The 15154-nt window shown below is 38.9% G+C and overlaps 1 protein-coding gene across 4 annotated transcripts; it reads right to left on the reverse strand.

Annotated features, from left to right (window-relative positions):
* Positions 1-3305: 3305 nt before the first annotated feature.
* Positions 3306-15072, reverse strand: mtf1 (metal-regulatory transcription factor 1). 4 transcript variants are annotated; one of them, XM_068570673.1, is made up of 12 exons: positions 14976-15072; positions 14519-14589; positions 12876-13452; positions 9235-9473; positions 8026-8157; positions 7653-7726; positions 6335-6468; positions 5946-6023; positions 5631-5733; positions 4864-5543; positions 4413-4482; positions 3306-3945 (listed from the first exon to the last, which is right to left on the reverse strand). In XM_068570673.1, the coding sequence occupies exons 3-12, from the start codon at positions 13386-13388 to the stop codon at positions 3443-3445; spliced, it is 2526 nt and encodes an 841-aa protein (XP_068426774.1). In that variant the 5' UTR covers positions 13389-13452; positions 14519-14589; positions 14976-15072; the 3' UTR covers positions 3306-3442. The 4 variants fall into 4 exon arrangements, with proteins under 4 accessions (XP_068426774.1, XP_068426775.1, XP_068426772.1 ...); XM_068570674.1 differs by lacking the exon at positions 14976-15072 and adding an exon at positions 14691-14805; XM_068570671.1 differs by lacking the exon at positions 14519-14589.
* Positions 15073-15154: the final 82 nt, after the last annotated feature.

Below are 15154 nucleotides of genomic sequence, written 5' to 3' on the forward strand. Positions count from 1 at the left end.
CTTTTCGAGGTTATGACTTCATGACTTTTTGATTTTTAACAAGCAATCTTTATTTCCCCACAGAGGAAATCTCTTCAGGATGTGTCCTTCCCACCACAGAAGTGACCCGAAGTGGAATTATTTCTATTTTAATGAAATAAATCCAATTAAGATCAAATGTCAATATTAACTGTAAACCCTTTTACAAAGCACAGTTAGCCATTGTTTCAGTGACAAGGATAAGGTTTTATTAGTATTATATTGCTTTCAATTCAGAAATGTATTTATTATATTACTTTATACAAAACAAGCATTAGCAAACTTTCACATTATACATCCTTTAAAAAAAACAAAAAAAAAACTTAATTATTCCTCACTCTTTGGGTTTCAAGACATTCATTTGGAAACATATTGTTCTTTTCAACTTTTATAATTTTTCCCCAATTGGAAAATTTCTGGATCTCAATTTCAAGACTTGACTATATAACATTTATCAAACAATCTGCTTCCACATGAATGACTCGGTGATTTAATTTTTAATTTTATTTTTCTGGTGAACTACCAGAAATACAAATCTGGGGCACATGTCCAACTACGCATCTGCTTATTGATTAAAACAAATATGGACAGCTGTCAGTTTTACTTTTACTTGTGACGATGAGCCAACAAATCATCCAGATCAAATTGTAAATGTGAAAAGTGATTACATAAATGGAGTGAGACCAAATGAAACATGTTTATGTAAAAAAAGAAAAAAGCTTCATACATTTGACCAAAAATAATTCTTAAAACAGAATCATTTACTAAATACTCCAAACACATCCAGTTGGTTTTAAACAGCATGTAGAAGGACCACTGTGCTGCAACATCCATGGGAACAGCACTTGGACACGCCACCATGTGAAATGCAATCTACAATCTACTGGAGTTCAAGAAACAGGTTTCACATTATATGCATTAAAAAGGCAAGTTCTGCCTCTGGAGTTCCGCATACAAGGTTGTCGTAGAATATAATTTAATGGTGGGCAGATCTTTTTGTCGTGGAGTCCGTATTCAAACTTGCAATTTATATGTAAAATTGCATAGTTCTTTGACTGTATGCATGGAAATATAGTCATTGTATGAACTTGACACATGGCAGAAATTTAGAGTGTCTTTACAAAGAAGGGTTGGGAAAATTACACTTTAAAATCCAATGGAACCAAGAGGAGAGACTAATACTGCATACATGGAATGGTTTAGGGCACAAACTGTGTGACTGGAGCCTTTCACATATCCAACTGCCTTCTTGGCACCTGGGAATAAAGAGGATGCTCCACTCCTAAAATTTGGCAAAAAAAATAAACCAGACATGACTTGTGTGACATGCATGTCAGTTCGGTTCGATCCTTGATCTAACATGTAGAATTGCATCACTTGTAACTGTTATGCTGCATATCCATCAATGACGTTACAAACGGACAGCTGGAAAAAAGAAAAAAAAGTTTCTAGGAAAACCGTAAACTTTTCTGTCAGCGCTTTTGCCTCATTGGGGTCTGCTGCTGGAAGTGATTGCTTGAGACTCTATGAAGATGATGGGTTGGCTTGTCAATGGCAAGTCTGTTTGAAGCAGAGACCGTGAAGGCAAGGAGGCTCAAGGAAATAGTAATGTTGTAAGGCCAAGTAGCTCTACACTCTATAGCATACAGGGCATAATGCCTTCGTTCAATCATCATTGCATTGTGTCCCGTGTGAAACAATACTCTTAAACTCTGAGCAGGAGGCTATGAGTTACATATATTTTGTGACTATGGGGACTGTACAAAAGCCCAGCTGCTTGAAGAACCATTCAACTAAAACACAGCAAAAACTCTTCTGCATAAATGTGACTAGGGGAAGAATGCAGGGATCCAAGTTATACATCAACTCAGGGATATACATTAGTTCCACACTCAGTAATTCAAAAGTCTATACAAAAATACAAATCCTAGCATAATCTACAAGTTTCTCAAAGATGTTTACACTAAATTGTACTGTATTTACATTGCCAGGACACCATCGTTTAAATGCTACTTTACAGCAGTTGTATACAAAAAGTCTGTAGTGGTGCTGCGCCTCATCTAACAAGCTGTCAGATTACTCACTTTACAAGTTAGTGTGCAATAAACAGGGAAGAGTGCAGCAAAACATAGGGCTACTGCAAGTGTGGGCATCTGGTAAGAAAAACATATGTCTGAGTAACAAATTAAGGGAACCAGGATCATATTACGACTTGATGGATCCCTGAGAGGGTCACAACCCTATAAAAAAAAAACATGGGATGTTGACAGTAGTTCCTTATTGTTTCATTGTGGACAATCTTTACAAACAAGCAGATCCTCCAGGACATTTTGTTTCACTGTGCTGTGTACTATAGGTGCCTCTTTTCTCAAACTTGCTTTTAGCAATACCCATTACAATCTTAAAAATTCAGTAACATACAAACAGATCAACTTAAAAATACAAGTGATTGGAATAAATTAATAGATTTTTCTGCAATCTTAAGGATAATATTATCAGTATGATGAAATAATCAAGTATTTAAATAAATTAACATACACAATTTTAAATTAGTTTAAGTTACAGGCAACTTATTGATGTATTTTTACTTAAAAACAGGCAGATCGACTCAGAGGTTCTTTTCTCGATTAGTAAATATCTGTCAAAAAGAAATAATTATCACATTTTCTATCACACTAGTTTTCCTAGAAAAAATAAAAATGTTGAGAAAATCACTTTATATTGTTGCCTTATGAGGAGGGATGTGACCAAACCCTTCAAATTCCTATTGGGAGCAATGCGTGTCAAAAATTAAATTCCTCTAATATACAGTGCATTCTGGTCAGTTGCATACCAGCATTAAGCGTTTGTTAGGACCTGTAGTACAGTACAAAGATACACAGACAAGTTTTGTTTTCCTGCTCAGCTGTCTGACCTTCAAGGAAAATGGAACTCTTAAGCCATCAGTGCTTGGACAACACTCATCCGTTTCATTCAATCAATTCAGATTGGATATTGAGGGTTATTATATACATTTGGATTGTGGTTATAAAAAAAGCAAAAAGTATCAACTGCTTTTTCCCTGCATTATCATCATTAACACAAACACTGCTAAATATCACTAAGCAAATTAATCCTGTCTTTAAAAATGCAACTACTGCAAATATATATATATATATATATATATATATATATATATATATATATATATATATATATATATATATATATATATATATATATATATATATATATATATATGTGTGTTGCGCAATTCTCTACAGAACAGAAAGAGCACTGCCAGGGAGTTCGATACACACACTATACAGGGAGAACGAAGAGGCGTTCCTGTGAAGAATGACTAGAGATGTGGGTGGAATTGATGCTCTTGGATAAGTGGATGCAAAAGACGAACAAATTGTGCCAGACACAGAAGGCAGCTCTTCTAAGGATTGCCATCAGTGGCCATGTTGAAGTCTTCAGCGACCAGCAGCAGAGCCTCAATGTTGGCCGCCGTCTCGGGGCTCTGCAGGGAGAGGAAGTCTGAGACGTCCATATTGGCCAACACATCAGACGTGGGGGGGTTTGTGGCAGTGCTGCTCACTATCGTGGAGAGAGTCTGAGCTGAGGAAGAGGACGACGAAGGAGAAGAAGAAGAAGAAATAGAGGGGCCCTCCAGCCGCACCTCACCCACCTTGGAGGAAGACGCGGGGAGGCTGCGTGAAGAAGAGGAGGTCTCTGGATGATATAGAGGCTCTGGGGGTTGTGATAGTGGGGGAGGAGGGGGGTCTGGTGGTTGCGGTTGTGTTGGGGCCGAAACAATGGAGGAGGCACTGTTTGAACTTTTGTCTTTAGCAGCTTCCCTGCAGGCACACTGGCACTGGCAGGATTCCTCCTGTTTGATGATGATGACAGGCAGACTGAGGCCGATCTGTTGAACAGAGCTGCCTAAAAACAGAAACAAAATATTTAAAAGTTCACTGAAAACAAGAAGCACAGGATGTATTTGTTTTCCAAATGTCCTGCAAAGCTTATCAAATGAAAATTAAGATAAGATACAAAAGTTAATGGAGGTGAGAAACAATGAACGGCTTGTTGTCATTCATCGGTTGTTGACGGAGAAGAGAGCAGAGTTCATTGACAATACTCATGTTATTGCTCCTCTGCCTTTACTTGTAGTAATAATAATAATAATAATAATAATAATAATAACAACATAATGAGATACCATTTTAACAGTTCTAGCACTTTGCATTAATTGTGACAGTATCTTATTGAAGCTCTCTGGACACCAATCGACCATTTAATGAGTCCTATTAAAGTAAAGTGAAGATGCCAAAACTAGATTTATGATCAAATTACAGCCTTTTGGCCGAAGTCCAAAACATATAATAACTCACAACTCATCGACTTACCAGCATTTCCTCCCACTGGTATGGCTGTAGTGAAGAAAACTTTTTCCACTTTAGGAGCTCCTTTATGCGACTGCGAACAAACATTAAACACCACAGTTGAGGCAGGACATACAAAAATAGTATGAGGTTGAATTACACCAGATTTATAATTGTATTGAAGGGAACTGTGTGGTGTATCTGTGTTGAATTAAAAGTAATTTTCATTTTAACACACTTTTTCCTTTGCTATACTCACTGCAAACATAGAGAGTCACTGCGGAGTACGGTCGTAGCTATCCCAACTGGATTTGACTAATCATCTTACATGAACATACTTATGGTTAGAAGGCAAAATGCCAGAAACCCCACATTTCCTGCATGTAGGAATGTTTCTTTAAACTTAAGAACACATCACAAAATCAAGACTAGCACAAATCAAGTCTCCATGTCTCTGAGTGGGAGCATTACTCACCGCTTGATCTTGGTTCTGCTGACTGTTGGCAGCACTGCTGAGGATCCACTGCAGGTTTTGGTCAGACATCACCAGGCTGGGCTGCAGCAGGTTCGGGGTGGGAGCTATGGTGATGGTGGCAGGGGTGGTGGCCAAACCAGGGCCAGAGTTAGTAATAGGATTGTTTGCCAAAGGCACAGGTTGAGCCACAGCTCCCACGACAGCATCTGTTGCGGTGGCTGCAACAACAGACACGGGAGCAGCGCCTGGTGCTGCGGTAGTCAGTGATGGAGCCACCGCAGCCGGAGCGGAGATAGACGATGGTAGAGGAGTGATCTGGGTGGCGCTATCCGGCTGGAGGAATGTGGGTGGCAGTGCCACGTAGTGCTGGGGGGTTACATGGTTCGGTTTTTGGACAGAGGCTTGGGCAGGTACATCGGAGATCTGCTGAGGTCCGGTTACTTGCATGAAAGAGGGGCGAGCCTGTGTTGAGCTCACAGTAGCAGTGACAGAATCAGAAACTGTGGTGGAGGCCTGAGAGATAGAGCTCTGACTGAGCTGGGAAGGAGCCTCCATAACTGCAGTTGTGTGGGAACAGGAAGATGAGCAGGTAGGATGGAAAGAGAAAGAGATGAGAGGCGAGCCATCAGTCACTACCGAATGTGTAGGCGTCTCTAGGCTGAAGGATTCGGCAAGGCTCTCTGAAGAAGAGACAACAAAAAAACTCCCCTCAGTGAACAAGAACTTTCAAAACAATTCTGGCAGACAAGTTTTGAGAATGTACTGACCGTTGGGATGGGCTTCATCTTGACTAACACTATTTTCAGGACTCTGGAACATGAGCTCAAAGATTTTCACAGGGGTCACACTGCTGAGGTCCAAATGTTGAGCCTGCAGTACAATTTAAACACATGCATTAAATGGCTTACTAAGTATTACAACAGTCAGAATTTCTTGTTTTACCTCTACTTTTTTTTATTACAGGGACAATTTAATTAAGGTGGCAATATGGTTGCATGTTTATTTCCATCTTTACTGACTAACTTGAAAACATTCTTAAACCACTATCTGTTAAGCAGAGCTGACGCAAAGGCCAGACTTACATTATGGATGTTCTCTCGTAGCTCAGAGTCTGTAGAGATGAGGCTCAAGTCACTGAGGCACAGCGAGTGATTTGCATCCTGTAATTAAGAGATTAATTAGACTCGCTTAAACTTGCCGCTGCTCAGGCGTCATGAGAGTGGAGCAAAATTTGTAAAGAATGCAACACCGTGTATGCTTTTGTCAAAAAATAATTTGACCATAAAAAGCAAACTAGCAACTAATGACATTTATTAACTAGAGATGTGCAAAATTAGTTTTAATTAATGAGTAAATGAGTGAATTTAAAACATGTATTTTTCACGTCACGTTTAGATTTGCTGAGGACCAGTGCTCTCATGGAGAACAGGTGTCAATGTGAAGGAGATAAAGTTGCTGTCCTGAGACTCACTTCAGAGAGCGGATGGGTGAGGGTGACCATAAAGGGCTGTCCTTTATCGTGGCCCCGGATGTGACTCTTCAGACTGTACTGGCTGCTAAAAGTCTTCTCACAGCCGTCGCTGGGACAGTTGAAGGGCTTTTCCCCTACGGAATGAGCAGAGACAAAGAGGGAAAGATGCAGAAGGTGGCCGACAGGTAAGAGCTGGTAGTTACAGCTTAATCAGAATAGAATAGAATATGTTACAAAGAAATCTAACAATGACCTATTGCAGACACTAAAACTTAAAACCACTGCAGCAGCTTTCCATTACTTTTTCATGCACAGAGCTGGAAACACAGGCAAGCATATTGCGCACAGAATTCGTTTCACTTTTGTTTGAATAAATAGGAGGTTTTACTGAATATATATCAATACAAACAAAGAAAATTGATAAGTTGGTCTTATCCTCCACTTCATTAGTTCAATCTACAGTTTAGGTGAATCATGTATATAAAAAACTACAAATAAGGAACCGCATATGAGAAGAGAAAAAAAAAACACCTAGACAGGAGTGAGTAGCTGGGAACTTGTCAGTAGCTGGCCCTTTTCTCCCTAAACAAGCATTTAAGCATTCAAGAAATAACTTAACCTCAGGTACCCTTTTGTGAACTTCCTTTCAATATATTATTTAAATTAATAATTTAGGATACATCTTTTAAGATCAAGAAACAATACATAGAAACAAACATTTAAATAAAATAAATGTTTTTTTGTCATCCACACAAAGAGTGAGAAATAAAATGAAAGAACACTGAAAATCTAAACATTAGGAAAACGGCATCTAGCTATAAACAAATAAAAAACAACTAAAAACAAGCAAAGAAGTCTTTACGTCGAGAGAAGAAAATAAGCTTCTCAAACATTTTAGCTGCTGCACAAACAATATAAATTGCTGAACAATTATTAAGATCTAGCAAATTATTTTCTTTTTGGAGAAGAGTCATTTTAGTACATTTGGGAAAATTAGTACTTGAGAAGCTTATTTAATATCAAACGCAGTCTCTAAGCTATCAGATCCAGGAGCATAGCCAACAACAATTAGGGACGTTATTTGTCCAATAAGACAAAGTACACATGGCCCAAAGTCTGTTTATAAAAATACATTTCTACACAGACATTTGAAAGGAAAACATAGTTGAGACAAAACCTCATCAAAATGTCTTTATATGCGTAGGAGGCAGTTGTAGCAATGTAAATGCAAATGAGGCGTAGCGGAAAAACAAACATGCTCTTGTTCAAGCCTCCCTGGAAAAACTAAGGTTACATAAAACAAACCAGTAATATGTACCTGTGTGTGTCCGTACATGTGTTTTTAGGTGATGACTAGCAGCAAATGCTTTGCCGCAGCCATCGTGGTCACACCTGAAGGCAAAGACAGAAGAAAAGAAATTCATGTTAGAAACAACTAGACAGTGATGATTTTTTTATGACACCAAAGTGCTGCTCTCAAAAAAACAAAAAAGTGAAAGACATAGAGTTAAAGTTACTAGACATAGAGTTACAGTTATTAGCATTGAAATGCCTTAGCCCTTTCATTTGTGTAGACAGGCAAACATTTAAACAGACTCAAAGAAGTATCTATGAGCATATTTCACAATCACAGTTCCTTCATCTTTTACTAAGGGGTGGAATAAATCTGGTGTGATAATGGAAATGCTCACCGGAATGGCTTCTCCCCGGTGTGTGTGCGAATGTGCTTCCTCAGGTCGCTAAGTGTGGTAAAGTACTTTGTGCATCCCTCTGATTCACAGTTGAATGTCTTGCCTGTGTGAAGTCTCTGGTGTGCTTTTAGTCTGTAGAGACAATCAAGTGTATGGTTTTAAATCACAATGGGAGACATGCAAAGAGAAACAAACAAAGCACAGTGGCATTAAACAACACATGTTAATTCCTTTTCTTTTCTTATTATTTTGTTGTCTAAAACATTATTAAAAAAAAAAACAGTTGAGTCCACATTTTCATACATAGGAACCAGCTGAACAAAGTACACAGTCTCTAGATGGTGGTCGCATAGTTTGGGTGACATAGAAGATGGGTAATGTTATTATAAAAATCATCCACTCATGTCATGTATGCCACGAGTTGGCTGCATGAGTACCAGCCGCTGCCAAAGGGTTTGATGGCACCAGCACAGCTTACCCAAGCAACCAAACACACAAAGACCGGAGGGCTCGGATGTTGACTGCTTGAGATCCCAGCAACATCTCAACGGTCAAAATGCAATAAACTAAAAATGTGCAGCACTGGTCAAAATAGACTAAAACTGTAAGTTGGGCCTGGTGTTGTCAAAAATAGATTAGAATCAACTCAAATATCAATATCAGACCGCACATTTACCTCACTTCAAACACAATAAGTTGAATGACTAAACTTTCACCTACATTTTAGTTGAGCAAAAAGGGGCAAACAATTGCAACAAAACATTTACTTGAGGATTAAAGGAGGGTGTTTCCATTATGGGGAATTTGCAATTAGGAAGTAATTGGAGCGAACATACAGAACAGAGGACCCTGGTTTTCCATGGTATTGTTCTTTCTATGGACTGATTATGCACATTTTTGTGGCACCTCTGACCACACCAATGTCCTTCTTTTGATTATATTTTTACATTTTAGATTTCTAAGCTACAAAACAGATACTTCAAAATAATAACTGTGGTCTGGGACAACACGCCTCTATATAAAACCTAAGACAATTATACATCTTAGTTACATTTATTTACTCAGTGTCCATCTAATATTGTTTTATTTAAATAAAAGTAAGACATGTCAGTAGAAAAAAATGTTGAGACAATCTACGTCATGGCAGGACATGCTAAACAATTTACTTGCTGACACTTTCCAATCTATATTACATTTGTAAAGGCTTACCTGTATAACGTGTTAAAGGCCTTCTCACAGCCTTGCACCTCACACTCAAACGGCTTCTCCTTGGTGTGAACACGCACGTGAATCTTGAGACTGTAAGAGGTGAGGAAGGCCTTTCCACAGCCCTGTTGATTGCACACAAATGTGTACTCGCCCCGGTGCGTCTTCTGGTGTGTTCGCAGGTTTCCCGCCGTGCTGTACGTCCTGGTGCAGCCTTCGAGTGTGCACTGGTACCGCTTCACCTGATAGAAGAAGAAGAGTGGGACATCAGCGCTTCAACTTGGTTCAATTCAAATAAACTGTAAATTCTTTCTGGAAAAAAAGATAACATTAGTGTTTTTAAAAATCTATTAAAAATAGTCTTTAAACTGTATTTTTAAAAGCCAAGAATTAGCTTGGTCTCTGTAATAACCAGCCTGGCTCTACGGCGAGTGAAAGTCTGACTCGGTTTGACCTTTCAGATGGGACCTGAACTCAATGACTCAGCCACCCGTCGGCACATGAAGCGAGTGAGCACAAAGGACAGTGATGACTAACCCCCCATGCAATACATCCCAGCCAGTTTGGTTTCCCAGCACCAAGCTCCACTGCAGTGTGGCAGTCTCCTGCTCCCTTCTCACACAAAAGCCCCGGAGAAACGTGACTAAAGGCTTTTCAATCTCCTCTTCGATACAACGTTACCCTGTGATAAACCCACAGTCAGGTGGAGGAAGCATGTGGTCGGCTACCTCGACAAGAAGATCCACATTCTCAGCTAACATTGTTCCTTTAACTCACGGTCTCAATCCTCAAAAAGAGTTATTGTAAAAAAAGTAATTACCGTAGAATTTCCCATTGACATGATTTAAGATAGCAAAGTGCATGTTTAGTAGGAATGCAGAAACGGAACGATACACACTCTAGTAGCTGGAGATTTTTTACATTTTGCTTTATGAAGTTAGAAAAGCAAGTTTAGGTCAAGCCAGATTTAAAGAATTAGATCGGTGCTTCCCGAGAATAGATCAGGAAGAACCACAATGCTGAGTGGCCAATAAAGTGGGAGGATTAGAAAGTAAAAGAAAACATTATAATGTATTTTGTTCATACACAAAGTCATAAACAAACCTTGAATGAAGGTTTATAAAATCTTAATTTTGTTCAAGTAATTTAAGATCAGGACTGGGTTTGTGAAAAGCACAGAAAAAAATTCTATAAAAAGCAAGACTACTACAATTTAAGACCTGGTGTTAAATGCAAACAAAGTTTTGAACAATTTATAAAAAACTGCCTGACTGAATGATAATAATCTTACCAGTTAGGTGTTACTGCATGTTAATTTCCCTCATGATGTTTAGTATTAGTTATCTTGCAAGTGGTGGGTTTGACAGTTGTGAAAATAACTTTGTCAAAAGTAGGTTGTTCATCCTCACAGTATCAAACCTTCACTTCAGGACACGTTCAACACACCTCATCATGCCATGAAACAGCCAGTCGTTTAGATTTTAAGGATGTGGGCGAGATCATTTGTGAAGCAAACATCAACTGTAGTACGCTTGCTAAAGCGTGTAGCTCAGTGCTATATTCATCTCCCACACCATCGTGACTACTCCACCAGCATTTTGATCAGTGGGAGAGAATTGTATGCTTTGGTCTTCCACATGCATCGTGGAAAAAGACCACTCCATTACAAATTAAATGGTTATGTGAATGCATTTACAGCAATGCATTACTAAATGCTTGATGTTGCTCGTCAAGCTGTCGAACAGGAGGCTGGGATCTTTTTTTTCCTTGTTCTCAGGAAAGTTACTCGTTTCCTCTCTACTCTTGTCACACCTTTCCAAAAAAGATGGCTAACTTTTGTTTTCTATGTCGTACACATTCAATTGAATGCACACAGCATAATTTGCACCACATCACATTGTCCTCATGTGACAGTTTACTAAACACTCAGATTTTATGTAAACATAAGCAAGATGGCGATTAATCTGGTTGGAAGTTTCTTCTATTCTTCTTGTGTGTGCACTTCAGTTTAGGTACATTGAAGTATCATAGCTGAACGTTTACTCTCCTATTATCTCATCATTATAACAATGGCACAGTAAATCAAGCAATGATATAACAATACAATTGAAAAATAACACAATACAGATAAAAGCCAACCAACAATGGAAGAACAATTATGTTGATCCAGACAATCCAACATTACATGAAGATTAAACAAATATATGCTCTGTGTACAGCAGTTAACACCCACAAATACTTGCCAACGTCCCCAAACACAGTATCATATTTTGTTTGTTCAGTGATCTCATTCTGATGAGTTAAACACATTACAGGCACGTGACTTCACAAAAGTAAGTATCCTGTGGCCACAGGACCAGGTCAACAAATGTTTTCCACTAATAAGTTGATGTGGCACATTACCAAGAAATGTGTGTCATTTTTTTATGACTTACAACACGGTTGAATCATATCGGTGTTGCAGGAAATATAAACTATTTGTGCAGTTCATTATTGCAGACAACAAAACATACCACAAAGTCTCTAAAAATGCATAAACGAGAAGAGTTTGTTTTAATTACTCTCCATAGAAATGAGTATTCATTCACAGCTACAATATCATTCTTCTTGTGACGGCACAGGGGTATAAAAATACAATTAAAATAAAACAATGTTTTTGTATTTACAAAGTGCCCAAAACTGGGCTGACAGCAACTGACAAACTGATCAGTCTATCCACAATCGCATCTCATCTTTATTGATGAAAACATTGGCTCTGCTATCAGAAAAGGCAAGATTAAAAACAGCACTGGACAGAAAGTGCGCCCTTATGGGATCTCCATATTAATAACATTAAGGATAATGCTGCATTCACTCCAGTTGTTGAGGCAACTGGTCAATAATTAACAATTGATGTGCTTGGCACAATACTTGTGTATCACATTTCCTTGAAGGGTGTATATTGTGACCCATATCACATTTTAAGCAACTAAAATGCAGGAAAGAGTTCTTCCAAGTAGTCCCTCAGCACCATACACGTTATTGTGCAAAGACCAGCGACTTTATCAATTACACTTACTTCAGATGTTTTTAAAGTTCACTCCCACTAAGGCCATAAGGCTGACATTGCTGGGGAAGCTAATTTAGAAAGCATTTAAAATGTATTGCGGTTGTACTTTGCATTTCATTTAAAAATAGCAACAACTTCCTATGTTGTTACATAATGCATCACACAGGTTATAATGACATTAAACATGTTAGATTCATCTTTTAACCATCTGCTGTTCTGTTGAGTAATTAGCTGGAATGACTGGAAGAGCCTGCACTAACTAAACCAAATGATTACTTCAACAACAACCAAACACAACCAAGCAATTACTTCAGCGCTAAACAAACAAAACAAAGCATTACTTCTGCAAAATAGCCAACAACATTATTCCCTCCTCTGTGTCGAAACAAAAAATGTATTCACATCATGTTACTGAATAGAAGCGTAAAACCATATTACAAAATAATATGCCTGTTGAAAACATTGTGCACTTGTGTTCAGACTAAATTTCACAAAAGAAATGTCCTTGGTAATCCAACAAGCATATATAACATTCATCAGTATGTAGACGCGGTACAATATATTCTTTGGAAATGATGCATATATTTAGGCTTACCTCTCTCATCTTAGTCTCTGGGCACTCAGAGTGCAAGGTGAGGGTGGCCCCTTCAATGTTGCGTGGCATGCGAGCAGAGCCAGGATTTATTGTGAACTGGATCTGGTCCTGCGAAATGGTGTGGTGCACATAACCCTGTGACATGCCGTCAGTGTCATTCATAAAGGCCAGAGAGCCATCCTCCTCATCTCCATCGCCTTCCCCTTCCGTTAGGAAGGTGACCCCATCTTCGTACCCTCCACAGTGACCCTCCTCCTCTCCCTCTTCATCTAGCCGGATTGGGTCTCTCTCAATGAGTACTGTCGTGCGGTCGTACACCCGTCCAGAGGATGATGAAGGCTCAGCAATCAGGTCGTCATCTTCATCCTCATCTTCATCATCTTTGTCGAAGTGTATCTTGTCTTCTTCTTCTTCTTCTTCTTCTTCTTCTTCGTCGTCGTCGTCATGCCCCAGGTGATCCACCTCCACCTCAAAGTACATCGTCGCTTCTGTATGAGGGCGATTCTCACTCATGGTCCTTTGTGCCTTTCCTTTCTTGGCAGGGAGGACTGCACACTCACACGGTTAACGTTATAGCCTGAAATATACATTTGTTGAAATATTATTATATCAAATTTGGCATATCAAAGAGTTTTAGGTAAGACATTAAAATAAAATACAAGAAACACAGTATGTTATACAAAATGTATATAAAACTAAAATTTAGGAAGATTAAAACGAAAGGTACGCGTGAAAAAGAAGAAAAAAACAGATAAATGAAAATTAGAGCGCCATTAGAATGAAATGTGGGATATTAACAAATAGTCCTACATTCAATGTAATAAAAAGCCAGTGCCAAACAAAGTGTCTGAATAAAACAAAAACAGAGTTGGAGCAGACCTCATGTTTCTGAGAGTTTGTTTCAAATACAGAATGTAATAAGACTGAATGCTGCATCTCCATAGACAGTCAGTAATGCTGTCCCAAATTATTTCAGGTTTGGACAGTCCTTCACAAACATATTGCACATTACAGAACATGTTTAAGTTAAAATCACATAGAGTATACATATTCATAGAGAGCACTGCATCTTGAACGCCCTTTCTAGCAGAAAGGAACACTATTACACATCCTCAAACGTGTGTGTTCTGCCTAAAGGAGGGAAATTACCGTTATACTAAGAGTCAATGTAAATACGTCCGTGATACAAATCAAAAGAAAGATAACTATGCTTTTCTTGACTGAAAAATGGTTTGCTCTCCAGTAAGCCTGTGAGCACCAGGACACATTGGCGAAACCAAAATCTAGAACTTTCGGATTTCAATGACAGAAGTCACGAGACAGTTACAGCTCAACTCGAAGCTAATGTAACTGACATAATGGATCCTTTTCCAATCAATTAAAGCCCCCTCATAGTACCTTGTACTGGACGTTACGATCACCGTGAGATAGATGTCACACACACGAATGCCAGTAAACTTTTCCGTAACTCACTCGACATAGCTGCCTCACGTTTATAAACACTAAGTGGCCTGATGAACACGGAGCGACTGACAAGTTTACTCACCATTTAAATGACAATAACGTATTTAGCTTTAAATCAGTGTCACAACACGGATGATTGTTCCACTGTTAAGCAAAGCCGTGTAACAATTGATACCGACCTGTCGTTATTTCACAGAGCGACGTTACATCCCGGTCTGCATCGCCTCAGTTGTTTGTCGCTAGCTTCCTGCTACAAACACACGTCGTTCGAGTGATATTAAATAACACGTCCATCGTTATTATTCTTCTCGACATGGAGTGACTTAATTGCAAAGCCAACGTAATAGTTACCATCCGTGTATCAGACAGCAAAATTAATGTTGTGGAGCTATTTGTTAGCAATGAGAACTGACGTTATCGCCTAGCTACTCCTCTGCACATGCATAGCTTCGCTAGCTAGTAAGCTAAGCTAGCTGGTAACGTTAGCTCGCCCACTGTCGACAGTTGACGTTGCTTCGCTTCCCTGCTAGGATACCAAGTTTCACGACACCAGGTGACACGCTGACCAACACCCACTGCTGCATTACCGCATAGGTTCGTCTACTAAATAGGAAATAACATCAAAAATATATTTACCTGTCCAATTTTAAGCCTTATCCCTATGCTTTCGGTGTTTAGCACTTTCTTTCTATCCCCTCCCTATGATACCAAACAACGTCACAGACTCGCAGCCATTCGTGATGAATTATGGGAAATTAAATAGCATTTCTGATGCTAAATTAAAACATCAAATGTCATGCTTTTTAAAAGATGGT

The sequence above is a fragment of the Clinocottus analis genome, unplaced genomic scaffold (genome assembly GCF_023055335.1).
Source record: "Clinocottus analis isolate CAN_PGR_092001 unplaced genomic scaffold, fCliAna1.0.p SCAF_9, whole genome shotgun sequence".
Lineage (NCBI taxonomy): Eukaryota > Metazoa > Chordata > Actinopteri > Perciformes > Cottidae > Clinocottus > Clinocottus analis.